The 18,084-nt window shown below is 40.6% G+C and overlaps 1 protein-coding gene across 2 annotated transcripts in view; it reads left to right on the top strand.

The window, feature by feature from the left end:
- Positions 1-18,084, top strand: part of LOC122798067 (histone deacetylase 9-like) — a 2,531,134-nt gene that overhangs the window by 1,987,602 nt on the left and 525,448 nt on the right. The window contains exon 1 of one of the 2 annotated variants that reach the window (XM_044066720.1): positions 1,725-2,633. The exons of the other annotated variant lie outside the window; for it this stretch is intronic. Coding sequence (XP_043922655.1) covers positions 2,528-2,633 — 106 coding nt within the window. The 5' untranslated portion in view covers positions 1,725-2,527. Of the gene's footprint in view, positions 1-1,724; positions 2,634-18,084 lie in introns of those variants that run through there. 2 annotated transcript variants of the gene reach the window in all.

The raw sequence follows: 18,084 nt of genomic DNA, 5'->3' as shown, positions 1-18,084 counted from the left end.
TTCTGGCAGCATGTTTGATTTTCGACTAGAGAATATTCATCATATGCCCGATTCAAAAAATACTAACTAGGCTAAATATAGCAAGATCAGTGAAATTCCAACCAACCTAATGTGTGTAAATACTTCCAGAAAGATGGATAAGCGACATTCATATACATTGCTATGTATGTATGTATCTGTCTATCTACACACACACACACACACACACACACACACACACACACACACACACACACACACACACACATGGTAGCAGGTTACTTTAAGTTTATTGAATGATTGTTTGCGTTACTTGATCCACAGCTGGACCCATGGTAGAGCCTGTCCTGGAGTTTTGCTGAGTCCATTTCTAACAGGAATGGGTTTTTTACTAGTGTAAATGTTGATAATGTGGATTTTTAGCATTTAGAAATATAATTTCATATATATATATATGTATATTAAGGTGGATGTCTCATATATAGATAGAGTGAGTGTGAGAGCTGGGTTCATATTTCTTTAAGGCATCTCATATTAATGGTTATGGTGAATCATGTGACTTCTTTGTAAAAGCAGCTGATGTCTCATGCCTTTTACTTACTCTTCTTTTTGATGCACATCAACCAATATGCATGTATGACAAGTGAAAGGCAGTCAGGTGGAAACCAGTCAAGCAGAAGTTGTTGAGTTCCACAGATGCTGGGCTGGGTAGTTATCAAGCTACATATAAAATGTGTGGGTTTAAGTTTGCTAGACATTGATGTTAATGTAGCATTATGATGTTATATGATTTAATTTAGCTCTGTTTTGAATTTTTAATACTGAATGTTTGGCACTTGCTTTCAGAGAGAAACGTGGTAGTTTAGGATATATGATGTGGCTGTGAGAAATCGTCATTGTGGATGACAGCACTTTGTGCCTTGCTTGTTAAAGATGCAGTTCAGTGATGGTTTGCTTCTTGATCAGATTATCAGTCAGACTGATGTGGCATTTAAGACAGTTAGGTAATCAATCAAGCAGATGATATTTCAGAGTACAGGAATGGTGGAAGAAAAGCACTGCTAAACATGATATAAAAAGAGAATTACATGAGTGTTTGCCAGTTATTTTGGCAAGTATTTATCACACAAAATAGCGAATATGTCAGTCTGTTTGTGTTAAACTGTACTTCTGTAGGTTTTACATATACACCTAAAAACGAGTAGTTTTACTGAATATATACATGCTGTGCTTTTTGCTTTCCAAGGATTTCTTATGTACTTCTGAATGCTTCACAGTATTTTAAATAAATTAGAGACATTCCTGTGATGAGTAGGTTCCAGAGGTCAGAGGTTAATAATTGTTTATGTGATATGCTGACAGTTATGGTGTGTTTCCACTGTGTCATATCTGGTATCTGGTTATAAAAAATAACAATAACTGTACTTATAGAAAAACAAGAACTACATTTATTGAAGGGGAAGCCCATATTTATGCTTTGCTGGACGTAGTACACCCTGTTCAAACAAACCCAATAAATTAAATGAATATGGTGGAGTTGGCACTTACTATGACCCAATCTGGGCTGCATCTCTTTTAGTATCCTAGACATGATTGCAGAAGCTTGAATGTTCTAAATGTAACTGCAGTGCAGTCAGAGAGACACAATCTGTTGCCAAAAATAGAAAACCCAGAACTACTGCAAGTGGGTGAGGCAAAGACGCCACATTAAGAAGAAAAAGGCTTGCCCGTTTATATTTTTAAAGCACAGCTCTCTCAGAAGGAGCAGAGCCAGGGTGAATAGTTCTGTTAAGAGACACGCACTCACACACACATGCCACACACATAAGTGTTTGCTGCTAGAAAAGGATTAATGTAATGGAGAATGGCTATTTCAAAGACAGGGACCAGACTGCAGTGCTTACAGTAGTATTTTTAAATGTATTAATACGTGCTTCAGTCCCATGGCCATGCCTGACCTATTTTTGGCTTGGGACGGCCATTGTTCTATTTCTGTCGCCTGTGGGCCACGCTCTTGTTGATTCACATGTAAATGTGTTTTCACTTGCTTTAGCCACCTTTGTGAAGTGTGTGAGACAGAGGGACAGACAAAGGGACAGAGAAAAGGAATATGTGAAACTGGACAGAGATACAAGACAAAGGACCTAGCTGTCAAAGATGATGGAAAACAATTAAATCCTCAAAAGCTCATTGCCTGTAGACCCCTCTCTTTATTTTTCTGGTGTTATAAACATGTATTCAGTTTCCCTCCCAGCAAAACTGAGGAACTGATTTGTATCCCAGCACCTGCTATCAGCTTACAGAAAGCGAGAGCTAAAAATAAACCAGAGGTGCTTTTTTTTGCTGCAACTGTTTCAGCTCTGAAACAGAAAAGAATTACATTTCTGTAAAGGTTTTTTTTCTCTGTGAGCAAGGAATAATTACGGAGGTGTTTAGTTCCCCAGTGGAGAAAGCAGGAAGGAAGGACAGGGGAGGGTTGCCTCTGACGCCTCATGTGGTGTGGTGTGATGAATCTTCCATGTAGCTGAAGTTGGGAATTGACTGGAATATGCTGCAGACAATTTATGAGAGTGAATCGTGTTTCTCCTCAGATGGGGTTGCTGGAAGAGAACAGATTCTGGCTCAGCACAGAATGCAAAGTGTGATTAACTCAGGTAAGCATCTGTTGCATAATCCTGTCTTAATCTCTATGATTTCATAAAACCTGCAACTGTTATAAATTAGTGTGTGTGTGTAAACATGTGTGTGTGTGTGTGTGTGTGTGTGTGTGTGTGTGTGTGTGTGTGTGTGTGTGTGTGTGTGTGTGTGTGTGTGTGTGTGTATGTCTTCTTTTTTGAGACTTGTTTTAACAACAGATTTGCCTTTCAAGTGCATTGGTTCACCAGCATGTTTCATAACATTGTAAAAGGAATTAAACACTATGAAAATCACTGATTGAAATGTTGCAGTTTAAGTAAATCCACTTATAGCATGTTTTTATGTTCTGTGTACATTTACTTAATTAGTTGTACATGTAAATGTGTTTTTATAAACACGTGCAGTAGAACAATATTAGCAGACTTGTAGTGATGTATAAGTTAACATGTTTGGCTTTATTTAAATGAAGCAGTGTCTTTGAGAAACACTGTTTAATTATGTTACATGAGGTCACTGGATACAGTCTAGGTTTTCTCTAGCTATCGTAAAGCTTGTTGCTTCAGGTGACACTTGAGATCATATCTCTACCTTCATGCAAGTGGTACATGCATGGCAGAGTCCTGCCAAAAGGCAGTAGTTCAGCTGCCCACCTGTTGCAGAGAGGTGACTTTACTTTGAAGTTTGCATTATTTTTGATTTTTCTGTTATTTTGTGTCCACTTGCACTAGAAGCCCACCATTCTCAGATTATCTGACTTCTGTTTGAAAGACACATTTTTAAAATGCAATTGATGTAGCTGCCTAGTTCATTTCCAGACCACAGCTCATCTTGCAGATAGATTTAATGCAAGAGTCTGCATCTCCATTTCATATTAGATCTGAAGCAAAATGTTTAAGTGGTTGTGCTAACGACTGAATCCTTTGTAAAACTTATCTTTTTATTTTTTCTTTGAGATACAGCATCTCTGTGTGGGTGGTTTTCACATTATTGACACAAGTTCCTGGTACCATCAATGCTATTTTGACTGCCAGCCTTTTATTAGATTTCATTGTACTGCTTGCTCACGCGGCTTTTGCTCCTTATAGCCAGCAAAACACAAATATAAAAATAGCTGCAGGATGAGAAGCCAAAATAAAATGATATTTATGCTGTTGAAGGCACATGAAGACTGGCTTAGGGTGTGTGTGTGTGTGTGTGTGTGTGTGTGTGTGTGTGTGTGTGTGTGTGTGTGTGTGTGTGTGTGTGTGTGTGTGTGTGTGCGTGTGTGTGTCTCAGTTAAGTGAGAACATATTTGCAAATATGTCATGCTTTATATATATATATATATATATATATATATATATATATATATATATATATATATATATATATCTATTAATAGAGAGAGAGAGAGATATGTAACAACATATATCGTGTATTTTTCTCAAACAGTAAAAAAATAAATTATAGGGTCTTGTAGCATCTGAAAAGCTTTTTACAAATATGTTTACAAAATGACATTTTGGTATTTTGGGAATCAGCTGATACTTTGTGTTTTTGGGAATCACTTTGCCCGACATTTCTGTCAAAACAAACATTCAGGTCAGTTTGCATGTGTTAAGCTGCAGTTACAGTTAAGCAGATAATTTATCCAGCTGTTTAAAAATGTATTGTCTTAAAAGCTCAAACCTATATATTTTTTGTTGTATAGCTTTTGTAAGAGTTTTATTAGACTACCTGTAGAACTGTTTTTCTGTAAAGGATAATAATTTATTCTTTGAGTATTTCTGACTTCACCTTCAAATAAAATAAATCATGCTATACACTGCGGGGTGCTCTATTTTTATATTACCATATGAAATAAGAGTAAAACAGAGGGATTTTATATGAACACTAAATATTTAGATGAAACTGTCCTTGCATTTGTCCAGGGTGAACTTGTAGTTGTGCTCTATGAATGGTCACCTTTTTTACATATCACTGCTGTTTGACACTATATATGAGATGGCAGCTAAACAAGTGGGAATGGAGAATCATTTGCAACCACACCCAGCTACACTGAAATCACAGCCTTTGGGGAGCATTTTGCATTATTCTTTTACTAACATTTTGTGTCAGGTGATATTCCAGGATGTCTGTAGCTATACTCTAAGGTCAAGTATACAGTCAGTCCAGTTTTTTTATGTTTGTGTAAAGTAATATAGGGAAGACCAAGCAAAAAGTTATGTTGTGAATGCCAAAAGAGAAAAACATGTTCAAGTTTTATCATCTTCATTTACCCTGGGTATGTTTTGCTATCATGTCTAGTTTGGTCAGTCTCAGCCTTGTTACTGAACTAGCTTGCTGGCTAATCATCTGCCATTTATGATCTAAATGTTTCAAGTTTTGCTTGGTCATAAAATGGATAGTTGATGGATTATGTGGCAGATGTGTGTTCAATTATAGAACAGGTATTCCTGCAGAGATTTGCAGACAAAAACAAACCTGCATGTGTAGACATCTGTGACATACTTAAATCATTAAGGAAGGATAAAGTTATGGGTTGCTATGGCAGAAAGAAGAAGGCTGGACCTCTGGTATGTACCTTAGTGCTGTCACCCTAAGTGGCAGAGGAGACATAAAAGAGAGTGATGCATCCTTGAAATGATCTGTTAGAGATAATAGGGGATACAAACACGAACAGGGATGTTTAAGTGTATTAGGGCACAATGTAAGAGTATTGTGGAAAAGGGGGGGGGGGTCAGGAGCAGGGTAGCCAATAGCTGCAGCACTTGTGCAAATATGATTCTTCTCCTGCCCACATCTCGGTATTTTCATAAGGAAGAATAGAGCCATACAATAACTAATGCAATGTCAAAGGTTGTAGAAAAAAACTGAGAGGATACACTTTGCAACTTCATATGTTCACAAAAATATACAAATATGGCACACGTCTAGTTTGCAAAGTTATTTTATATGGTCACATGGTTTTGCATGGTGTGTCTTAATTTAATTTTACTGTAAACGTAAGAGATAATAAACAAACCTGTACAGACAGTATGGAAGCGAGGAATTAGCTGTGTGGCCAGTAGGCTCATGTAGCAAGTAAAGAGCAAGTTCCCTCTGTTCTTAGTATAATGGCCCTGATGACTTGTTGTCTCTAATGTGCAATGGGCCAGGAGTCTTGTGTTAGCTGGGGTGAGAGTAGAGCAGATTCATTGTTAATAATATGAGACAGTTCACAAGAGTTCACCTGATACAGATGTCCTTTATTAAACAGCATTGCGAATATTTCTGCATAATTATTCCAGGAATGAGCTTCATTTGTGGATATCTAGAGTTCTGTTTGAAGTATGAAGTAGCAGATTGGAAATGCCTTTCACTGTCTACAGTACGGCAGGGTTCAGCACTACGTGTATTATCACTATGAATATCTCTATCACTGTGTTTTGATTAGGCTTCGCTCCCTTACATTAATACGTTTCAATGCATTTGGTTACTTAGATGGATTACTGGTTTTCTCCTTTCCATTCTTTTTCTTTACCAAGTCCATAACTTTAACTTTATGCTGCCGGTTAGTATAAGATAATTTGTATTTAACATGCTCAATGCACAATGTGAGCTGAATATTGTTGGATAGGATCTAGAGGATATATCTGAGAAAGTCCACCTACTGTTGTTGCTTCTTAATGAGTTATCTTAATGTTACTACAAATAAATAAATGTGTGCTCACCAGCAGTTAATTGATTTTTGCCTCTTCAAATCTGTTATCCCCCTATATTTCATTTGTATTTATACCTCCAACACGCACAGCATGGGAACTGACTGTCTAGCAATGTCATTGTTTTAATTGCACAGTTCTTTTGGGGCAATACAGTTATAGGTTGTGAATAATTTTCTCATCTTGGTTATTTCCATGCGTGTACTCAACTGGCTAGACTGCAATTTTTATAACAGTAAATCTGCACCTGAAAAGGTTTACTGTAGTTGTGGAGTTTGTGGCTTTTGAAGGGAATGACTGTCCCTGAAATATTAGCTGCATTTCGAAATATATCAGACTAATGTATTATTTCAGGAATGTTGCATAAAAGTATGTTAGTATTTGGAAATGCTGGAGTGGGCGGAGAATGAGTCATGGGAGAACTTACCTTCTTAATGTTTTAATTGTATGCATTTTTATAACTGTGTTTTATTGCTTGTTACAAATATACCTTTTTCCTGTCCTAAAAGTTTCTATGTTATGTTTCCCTTTCCTATTATTATTTCCTGTTTATTCTGCACAGTGTTTGGGTTCACGCACTTTGGTAATTTTGAAGTTGAACTTAATAACTAAACAGCACTTAACCTGTAAATGTCTCCAAGTAGATCTATTAGATAGTTAATGATGAGTCTTGAGTCTTAGTAAAATAGATATGTGATAACCTGGGTAAGCGAGAGGAAGGTGTGGGGAAATCTTTTGTAATCATTAATAAAGAAAACAGAGGACAGACAGTGGATGACCTTAGTGTGCAGTGATAATGGGAGAGATAAGACAAGATAATAATCTGTAGTGTGAAGTTTAGAAGGTGAGCATTGGAAATATACCCTGGTCTGTCGTGGGGACAAGAAATGACTGATAGGCAAAACAAGTAAGCTCATGACCAACATCCACTAGTTTAAGGAATTATTTTTTTTCCATCATCCTGTTATATATATCTAAATGGTTCTGCCAACAAAAGATGTGTTATTCATAGTAGCTGTAGCTGATTTTTGTAATGATCAGTATATTAGCATACCTCATAAATGGCTAATCATACACTGCATGTCAGAATGCATAGTCCTGATCTGTGACATAGTCACTGCATGTGTTTTTATCTGTGAAATGCATTATAAAGGCTTATAAAACTGAACGTCATTACAGTTTATCTTCAAAAACTTTACACAGTAGGAACTAACCTTAAGATGTGAAAACATAGTAATATATCATGGCTTTGTTTTTTAATTGTGTTTATTACATGTTTTTGGTGACGCCCCTATTACACCCGTCAAGTGGCAAACTTCAGGATGGAAATATATTTTACTATTTGTCCACATGTCCTACAATGAGGATATAAAGCCTTTCAATTTGATAAAAAATCCCTGAAACAGAAATCCATGTTCTGCTGTATCCCAGCAACATTCTGAGATCTACTTATGTTTTATACAAACTTAAACATCTATAGAGCTATCGAGCTATATCTCACTCTCTCTCTCTAAGCACTAGGATGCCTATCTACCATGGGAAGAGTGGGTTTTGGCTCAGAAATTGCAGTTCATTGGCCGTTTGTGCAGTTTTTCCATCTCTTTCTACTTTCTGGTTTAAAAGCCCGTTTTGTGTTTGGTCCCCGCCTTTCCTATAACTAGTGTAGTCCAGGTAAAGATTTGCTGTATCCAGAACTGCTGGTAAGCTTTTGAGCCCCCCAAGCCCTTCTGTGTTGTGGAGAAGCCTTCTAGCTTATCAGTGGGAGTGGTAAGCACTAGGTAACCTATCTACCACAGGAGGAGTGGTTTCTGGCCCAGAAATGATAGTTTATTGGCCGTTTGGGAAGCTTTTCCATCTCTTTCAACCTTCTGATATAAAAGCCTGTGTTTGCGCTTGTTTCCAGCCTTTCCTGTTACTAGTCTAGTCCAGGTACAGATTTGCTGTATCCAGGATTGTTAGTAAGCTTCTGAGCCTCCCCAAGCCTTTCTATGTTGGAAGGAAGCCTTCTAGCTTATCAGTGGGAGTGGTAAGCACTAGGTAGCCTATCCTGCATGGGAAGAGTGAGTTTTGGCCCAGAAATTGTAGTTTATTTGGCCATTTGGGCAGTTTTCTATCTCTTTCAACTTGCTGGCTTAAAAGCCTGCATTTGTACTTATTCCCCACCTTTCCTGTAACTAGTCTAGTCCAGGTACAGAGTTGCTGTATCCAGGACTCTTTGTAAGCTTCTGAGCCCTCCAAGCCTTTCTGTGTTGGAAGGCAGCCTTCTAGCTTATCAGTGGGAGTGGTAAGCATTAGGTAGCCTATCTACCACAAGAGGAGTGGTTTCTGGCCCAGAAATTGTAGCTATTGGCCATTTGGGCAGTTTTTTCCATCTATTTCAACTTTCTGGTTTAAAAGCCGCACTTACGCTTGTTTCCCAACTTTCCTGTAACTAGCCTAGTCCAGATACAGAGTTGCTGTATCCAGGACTGTTGGTAAGCTTCTGAGCCCCGCAAGCCTTTCTGTGTTGGAGGAAAGCCTTCTAGCTTATCAGTGGGAGTGGTAAGCACTAGGTAGTCTGTCTACCATGAGAGGAGTGGTTCTTCACTCAAAAATTGTAGTTTATTGACCATTTGGACAGTTTGTCTGTCTCTTTCAACTTTCTGGTTTAAAAGACCACATATGCGCTTGTTTCCCATCTTTCCTGTAACTAACCTACTAGGTAGCACTAGAAAGCCTTACATTGATACAATCCTTCTAGCTTAGAAGAGAGACTTTGTAGTGATTATGGTTCATAGCTTTATAGGTTCATAGGTAGGTACTAGACTATCTGCCCGAAGGCATTTATAAGCCTAGCTGGAATATGTTGGCTTTTGCCGCCCCCTTAGATTAGTTCCCAGTCAATTTTCTGTACTTTCTTGCTATACTTAACTTTTTTTCGCCTAAACACAGATTTTTCAGCATTTATTGTGATTTAAAATCTTGTTTTTTTCACATATTGTACTTATTTGACTGCCTGCACTTTTAAAAATCATTTTTTGTTTAAATAATTTGCTTAACTGTTATAGGCTACACACTAAAGTGCGATAGCCTTTTCTGATCATTTGTAGCCATTTAAAGCTGTTTTAAATGTATTTTTTACTATTTTTGCCTTATCTTTTCAAAAAAACAAACAAAAAAAATTCCTTGTTTCTTACCTTTCTAAGCTGGTATACTCCAGTTTTCAGGCTAGTGCTGAATTTAGGGCTGTGATACAAGTTTCTGAGTTGCCCATACCTTACTTGGATACAAGGAAGTTTCTCTGTTCACCTGTGAGAGAGGGGAGCTTTGAGCAGCCTATCTGTCCCTGGAGGAGTGGTTCCAGCCCGGAATTTAGTAGTTTATTGGCCATTTTGGGCTAATTTCTATCTCTTTCATTTCCCTACAATAAAAAACACGTTTGCACAGTTTTGTGCACCGGGCAGTGCCGGTTAGCTACGGTTAAATTATTCCAGGCTTCACTAAGTCTCCTCTTCAGTTTTTCCCTTGAAACTAGTCTAACTCTCAACCTAAGCACTCAAAAAGCATCCTACAGCCCAGCACTTGCTCAAACCTAACAGCAAGCACTAATATACCCTGATACGTGATTGCCCAGCAGGGTAAGGATCTTTATTCACCCCTCACCAACCAAGCGATTAAGCAGCTCACCCTACTATTCAGGTATAACCAAAGGGCAATTTCAGGTGTACTCTCCAGTCCAGCTGGTGAATCTGGGTATCATGAGGCAATCTTACAACTGCTTCTTGTACACAGACAACCCTCTCCTCCTACCACAAAACACTAACATATGCGAGAGATGCAATTATACAGCTAAACTGAAGGCTAAGCTGTCTTCAGCCAAGACTGGAACAGACAGTCAAGAGGAGAAGGTTAACACTTGCAACACACCTCCAGCCACACATAGACCTACGAAAACAGCACTGGCAAAAAATACACATAAATACACAAAATCATACTCGGAGGCTCTAAATAAAAACCTGCAAAAGCATCAGAGACCTCCAAAGCAGACACCCAAACAACCTGCACCTCCCATCACAAACCAGACAACACATGAAACACAAAATCAGTGTGCCACACAATCACAGCCCTTAAGGCGAAATAACATACCTAACACACTAGTAATAGGTGACTCTATAGTCAGGCACACTGACGTCCCACTCACTAGGCTGGACAAGCAGAAGGTTACTGTTAGCTACCTGATGGGAGCCAGAATCTGCCACATAACTCAAGCACTCAGGTCACTCCAGAACAAGCACAAATATGACTCTGTCATTGTTCATGTTGGTGTGAATGACCTGAGATGTACCTCCCTGGACTACAGAAAAAGAGACATGGCAGAGCTCTCTGATCATGTAGTTCAGGCTGGTGTGACCCTGACCCTGAGTAGCATCCTGCCCTCACCAAGAATGATACCTCAGTATAAAGAAAAAAATATCAATTTCAACAATAGTCTAAGCTTCTGGTGTCATTCAAAGGGGATCCAGTGTCTGTCAGCCTGGGACGACATGCTCGACAAGCTGCATTGCTTCACAAGAGATGTCTTGCACGTCACCCTAGGTTTTGAATACTGGCCAAGGCTCTTGCTGCCCCCAAAGTGCCTTTTTTAGGCAAGGCTCAAAAGTCAAACCCACCTCCGTAAACAGCACAATTAACAAAACCTGAGGGTTATGCTACTCAACGCCAGGAGTTTAAATCTCAAAATGCATGCGCACGAAGCACTCCTCAGTATGTAGAATGTCAACATCTGTGCAGTAACTGAAACCTGGTTCAAGGCTCCAGAGAGCACCCCAGCACTACTGGGCTACAACTGATACCACATGTTTCGGCCACAGAACACGGACTGAAACACAAAAGGAGGGGGTGTATCCATATTCATCAAGGATACCTACACCTCCAGGTTAGTGGCGGTGCATGATACCTTTGAGATCATCCATGTGCAACTAACATCGGGCAAATCTGCAATGCAAATTGTGGCCTGCTACAAATCACCCTCCATGACTCAGTACCACCACTCCACTTTTCTGGAGACACTGGAAAACATGAAGGTCCTACCGAACACCCTAATTTTGGGCGATTTCAATTACCCTACCATTAACTGGGAAACGTACGTGAGTACAAGCTCCCAGGCCCAGCGCTTCCTGGAATTCATCAACTCAAATGCCCTGGATCAGCTGGTAAACTCCCCTACCAGAGGTGAAAACATATTGGACCTGGTCATCACCAACATGAGTGACAGGTGTTCCACACCGGAGGTCAACCCGTCAATGATTAGATCACACCATAAACTAATCACTCTGGATATCCACACCCAACCACCACCCCCAACTAAGGAAACCACAGTAAAAAACTTTTCTAAATCAAACTTTGCCTTACTTAAGACAGAGGTAGTAAGTTTCTCAGCCCCCACGCTAAAGGATAACCCTGCCCAAAATGCAGAAACTTACAAATGCACTCTATGAGCATCTGCAAGGATGCATGGACCGTTTCATCCCTAGCAAAACCAAGACTCACTCCTCTAAGAGATGGAAACCAGTTTGTTGGACTCCTGCCATAAACATGCTATACAACAGAAGGAGGAAACTAGTTTTGGAAAAAAAGCAAATCCCAAGAAGGAAAGACAACCCTGATCAGTATCAGTAAGAAACTAAGGTCCCTCATAAAATCATCCAAGGCCAACTTCAAAAGAAAAATAGCCAAGGATTCAAAAGATAACCACAAAGCCTTATTTAGCTATGTTAAGAAACTAAGTGGCAACTCACAGATATGCACTGAACTAGTGCAAAATAGCACAAAATAAACTGGACCTACTGATATTGCCAACATCCTGGCAGATTCAGTGCAAACCTCACCCCCTTCTCACCCCCAAAAGAGCCCAAAACAATGCTGGAAAAGTGTAGTGTCCTGGAAATCACAGATGCACAGGTGAAAACAGCCCTTTCAAAAGCCAAAAACACAGCATCAGTGGGGCCAGATGGTGTCCCAGGCTGAGTCTTGCACGAATTACAGAACAAACTAACCCCCCACCTAAACACACTGTTCAACCTCAGCCTCTCCACAGGCTACATGCCCATAGAATGGTGCACAGCAACAATTATTCCTCTCCACAAAGGAGGGGCCACAACTGACCCTGGTAACTATCACCCCATAAGCCTGATTAGCCTGGTCTGCAAGGCTATGGAGCGCATCATCATGGAACTCATCAACAAAGACATTGGGAACCTCCAGACACTTGACCCAACCCAGTTCGGCTTTGTTAAGGGGAGATCATGCCTACTAAACCTGGCTGACTTCTTCAAGACAATCACCAAGGCCATAGACCTTTCTAATCAACTGCCACTCAGCTCCCATAGCCTAGACACTCCCACCTACAAAAATCTTCCCCTATTTACCTTTCAACCTGTAGCAACTTCGTTCATCTGCAAATTAATCAATAAACTAAAACCCTCCACACTCTCAGCTGATCAACTCCCAGCTGAATACTTGCAAAAAACAGCAGATGCCATTGCCTACCCTGTGTCAATACTCATCAATCTCTCCTTAGCAGAGGCCAAAATCCCTGATATCTGGAAGATATCCTATGTAATCCCTCTCCACAAAGGTGGCACTTCCACAGAGCTCTCTAACTATAGGCCCATATCTATACTTTCCCCTCTAGCAAAGATAATGGAAAAATGTGTTCAGAAACAGTTTATGCAACATCTTCTTGTCAACCATCTATTGGCTGATACCCAACATGGTTTCAGACCTCTCCATAGTACTACCTCAGCCCTTCTTGTCTTCTCTAATACCATAAACACCTATCGAAATAATAATAATATCTCCTCTGCATTATTCTTGGATCTGTCCAAAGCCTTCGATATGGTGGATCATAAACTTCTAATTAACACACTGCATTCACTCTGTCTGGATACTATTGCCATACAATGGTTTAGTTCCTATCTAAATGGCAGAAAACAGGCAGTTTTATGGCAGACTAAACTCTCTACTTTACTACCCAATACTCTGGGAGTCCCTCAAGGATCCATTTTAGGGCCACTGTTATTTTCCATCTTCATCAATGACTTGCATGCAGTCATACCTAATGCCAGATGTATTCAATATGCAGATGACTCCACGCTGATATGCTCTGGAACAACCCCCTCAGAGTTACAATTATCAACCCAGTCTACTTTTAGCAATATAGAAAACTGGCTCTCTAGTCGTCGCTTGATACTTAATCCTAAAAAAACAAAAATGTTGTTGTTTCCACCGACTAATAGATCCAGCCCCATCAACTTTACGATCCAAGCCAAGGATGGGACCATAATTTCTCCGGACCTCTCGACAAAATTATTAGGGGTAACCATAGACAACAATCTAAAATTTGATATACTTGTAAACCAAATGATTAAAACCATCAATAAGAAGCTAGGCTCGTTATATAGAATAAAAAGCTTCTTGACCCCCCAAGCCAAAACTGCCATTGCCCAAACTCACCTTCTCTCCACACTCTTGTACTCGTCCCCCTTACTTCACAACATTAGTAAAACTGTCATGAACAAGCTCACCAACTGCTACAATCATATCACCAGGTTTGTTACTGGGTCACCATATAGGACCTATCATTGTACCAATTTAGCCAAGCTCAACTGGACTTAACTACCGAACCTAATTTCTTACAACCTACTAGTCCTGACCCACAAAATAATATACAACCCCGACTACACTCCCTCACTCAAAAAGCTGGTCGCCCTTTGTAATAACCCACAACCATTGAGGTCATCCAACCATCTCCTCATCCAGACATGCAAAACTAATAACTCAGCTGGGGACTCCCTTCTCACCAACTCTGCAGGGAGAACTTGGAACAAACTTCCCCCTGATATTACCTCTCTCTCCAATTTAAGTCAATTTAAAACTAAACTAAAACTACACCTGGGGTCAATACGTACTTGCCATTGTCTAAACCCGGGCTAGCTAACTCTCTATTTAACATAGTTCCTAAGCACCTGGCTATTTTCCTATGCTAATTTTTTCTAACATTCTGTATAAATATGATGGAATAACTTATTTGGTTCTGGTTTGAATTGTATTTGATTATGTGTCTTTTAAAAGTTTTTGTCATGGCTGGAGCTTTTCTCCCTGGGCCTCCGCTGAAAATGGATATGTATCCAGTCGGATCTTCCCGGTTAACAAATATAAAATAAATAAAATAAAATAAAATAGACGAGGGAAAGGTAGTTCACACAGCCTACCTTGATCTCGCCAAGGCTTTCGACACCATTCTCCCTCGGGTATTACAGAAAAACTCACCAGCCTGAACATAAACCCCTACATCACGAGATGGGTTGCCAACTGACTTACAGACAGAACTCACACGGTAAGAATAGCAAGCTCCTGGTCCGACACTAAACCTTTAACAAGTGGTGTCTCACAAGGCTCGGTCCTGGGACCCCTAGTGTTTGGCATACACTTCTCAGAAGTATAGGCAAACACAGGAGGACTATGGCTAACAATGTTCGCCAATGACTGCAAACTGGGAGCCATAATTGACTCTCCGGCTGACACGGACATCCTCCAAAAGAGCCTTACTGAGACATACACCTGGTGTCAAAGTCATGGCCTCAAGATAAATGCCAAAAAATGCATAGTCATCCTATTTGGGAAAAACAAAACACCCACAAATTACCACATAGGTGGCAGCCCCCTTAATACAGAAGAGGTAATAAGAGATCGGGGACCCAGGTAGATAGTAATCTCTCCTTTGACAATCATATTGCCAAAGTAGTTAGGAAATCCTTCTATGTGGCCCATCTAATTACTAAAGGGTTCGCATCTAGAAATAAATATGTTATAGTACCCCTCTACTCTAGTCGAAAATTGGTCGAAAGTTGTTTGTTTGTTAATTTAACTGTTGAGGCTGCCCACTAAAGTGTGCTAGCCTGTGTAACTGATTTATTACTGTTTCCTGCTTTTCTGTGTGCTTTCTATCTCAAAAACAAAAAAAAACAAAAAATATCCTTGTTTTCCCGCCTCTCCTCGACTAGTTTAGACCAGTATACAGGCTTTGCTGTATTCTGGGCTGTGGTGTAGTTCCTGTGGTGTCCATTGCCTTACTTGGATAGAAGGAAGTTTCTTTGCTCACCAGTGGGAGTGGGGAGCCTTGAGCAGCCTATCTGTCCCTGAAGGAGTGATCTCAGCACAAGAGCTTGTAGTAATTGGATGTTTTGGACCATTTCTAGCTCTTTTGAAGGTCCCTGTTTAAAATCCGCCTCTGAGCGTTTTTGCGTGGTTGTGCGCGTAGCGCAGCACCGGTTAAACAAGGTTAAACTTTTCTGGCTCCACCAAGTCTGCTCTTCAAATTTTCCCTTAAGAAAGCTCTACTCTAATAATAATCTAGTCTAATTGCTTTACTATAAGCCTAGCATTTGTTCTCAAAATCTCTCTTCTAAGTAAGCACTTGCAAACTAAAGTAAGCACTACATCCACCTACCTTTCCTGTGAGTACCCACTTCCCTTAAAGGCACACTCCTTATGAGTACCCACTTCCCTTAAAGGCACAGCACTCCCTTAAAATGTTTAGCATGTCAAGTGGTAGATTGCTGGCACCCTCTCCGGTTCAACTGGTTAATCTGGGAATCTTGAGACAATGCTACAATTGTCTCATGTACACAGACAACCCTCTCCTCCTCCCAACAAACACAAATACATGTGAGAGATGAAACTATATAGCCAAACTGGAGGCTGAACTCTCTCAACTCAGGACTGGCAAGACCAGACAGGAGGAGAAGGTAACCACACACACACCAAACCCAGTCCCACATAGACCTACCACATCTGCAAACCAAACACATAAAAACACAAAGACATACTCAGAGGCTCTAACAAAAAGCTTACCAAAACAACAGAGGCTTCCAAGGCAGACACCCAAAAATCCACCACCTCAAAACATAACACATGCATCACATACTTCAACAAATCAGTGTGTCAAACAATCACAGCCCTTAAGGCCAAACACCATGCCTGATACACTAGTAATAGGTGACACTATAGTCAGACACACTGACGTTCCGCTTACCAGGCTGAACAAGGAGAGGGTAACGGTGAGCTGCTTATCAGGAGCTAGGTTCCGCCACATAACACACGCACTCAGGTCACTCCAAAGCAAGTACAAATATGACTCCGTCATTGTCCATGCCGGCGTGAATGACCTGAGACGTACCTCTCTGGACTACATGAAAAGAGACATAGAGCAGCTCTCTGATTATGTATCCCAGGCTGGTATGACCCTGACCCTGAGCAGCATCTTGCCCTAACCAAGAATGATGCCACAATACAAAGACACGATGACCAGCTTTAATAATTGGCTCAAATACTGGTGTCATTCTAGGGGGATCCAATGTCTGTCTGCTTGGGATGACATGCTGGACAAGCCACGCTGCTTCGCAAAGGATGGCCTGCATCTGTCACCACTGGGCTTCCGGATATTGGCTAAGGCTCTTGCCTCCCCCATAGTGCCTTGTTTAGGCAAGGCTCTAAAGACAAACCCACCTCCTTAGAAAACAAAAATGGAAAAAAATTAAGGGTAATGCTGCTCACTGCCAGAAGTCTAAATCTCAAGATGCAGGCTCTCGAAGCACTCCTCAGTATGGAGAACATCGATGTCTGTGCTGTAACCGAGACCTGGTTCAAGGCTCCTGAGAGCACCCCAGCACTACCAGGCTATACCTCGTATCATGCGTTTCGGCCCCAAAACTCGAGCCAAACCAAAAAGGGAGGGGGAGTGTCCATATTCATCAAGGACACCTACACCTCTAGGTTAGTGGCAACACATGAAGCATCAGAGACCATCCAGGTGCAACTAACCATAGGCAAAACTGCTATACAACTGGTAGCATGTTACAGACCACCCTCCCAATCTGAGGAATCCCACTCAGCCTTCCTGAAGACATTGGAGGATATGAATGTCTCACCAAACACTATCATATTGGGAGACTTCAACTACCCTAACATATACTGGGTGCATTATTCTAGCCCAAACACCCTAGCCCAAAGGTTCCTGGAATTCATAAATTCAGACGCAAAGGAACAGCTAGTCTCCTCTCCCACAAGGGGAGATAATATACTAGACCTGATCATCACAAACATGGGGACAAAGTGCTCCACACTGGAAGTATACCCCTCACTAGTGAGGTCTGACCACAAACTAATCACCCTGGATATACATATCCCACCTCCACCCCCAACACAAAAGACTACAGTGAAAAACTTCTCAAAAGCCGACTTCACACTTCTTAAAACTGAGATGGTATCCTTTAAGCCCACTAGGACAGTGGAAACCACACCCCACAATGCAGAATCCTTCACAAATGCTTTCTATGGACATCTCCAAGAATGCATGGATCATGCAATCCCAAATAAAACCAAGATCCTCTCCACCAAGGGCAGGCGTCCTGTCTGGTAGACCCCAGCCATAAACAAATTTTATAACAAAAGAAGGAAGCTATTGCACGTTAGAGCAAAATCCCATAAAGAGAAGGCATCTCTGATCAGCACTAGTAGAAAGCTTTCTCTTAAAAACATCCAAGGCCAACTTTGAGAGAAAAATCGCTATGGACACTAAAGATAACCACTAGGCCTTCTTCAGCTATGTTAGAAACCTGGGCGGAAACCCTCAGATATGTTCAGAGTTAGTTCACAATAACAAAAAATACACAGAACCCACAGATATTGCCAACATTCTGGCAGATAGGTTCAGTTCAAATTTCTCCCCTCCCTCACCCCCAAAAGA

Source organism: Protopterus annectens, chromosome 3.part1 (genome assembly GCF_019279795.1).
Source record: "Protopterus annectens isolate FY-2018-M chromosome 3.part1, PAN1.0, whole genome shotgun sequence".
Taxonomy (NCBI): domain Eukaryota; kingdom Metazoa; phylum Chordata; order Ceratodontiformes; family Protopteridae; genus Protopterus; species Protopterus annectens.
The sequence above is the reverse complement of the archived record's forward strand: the minus strand, read 5'-3'. Positions and strand labels throughout refer to the sequence as shown.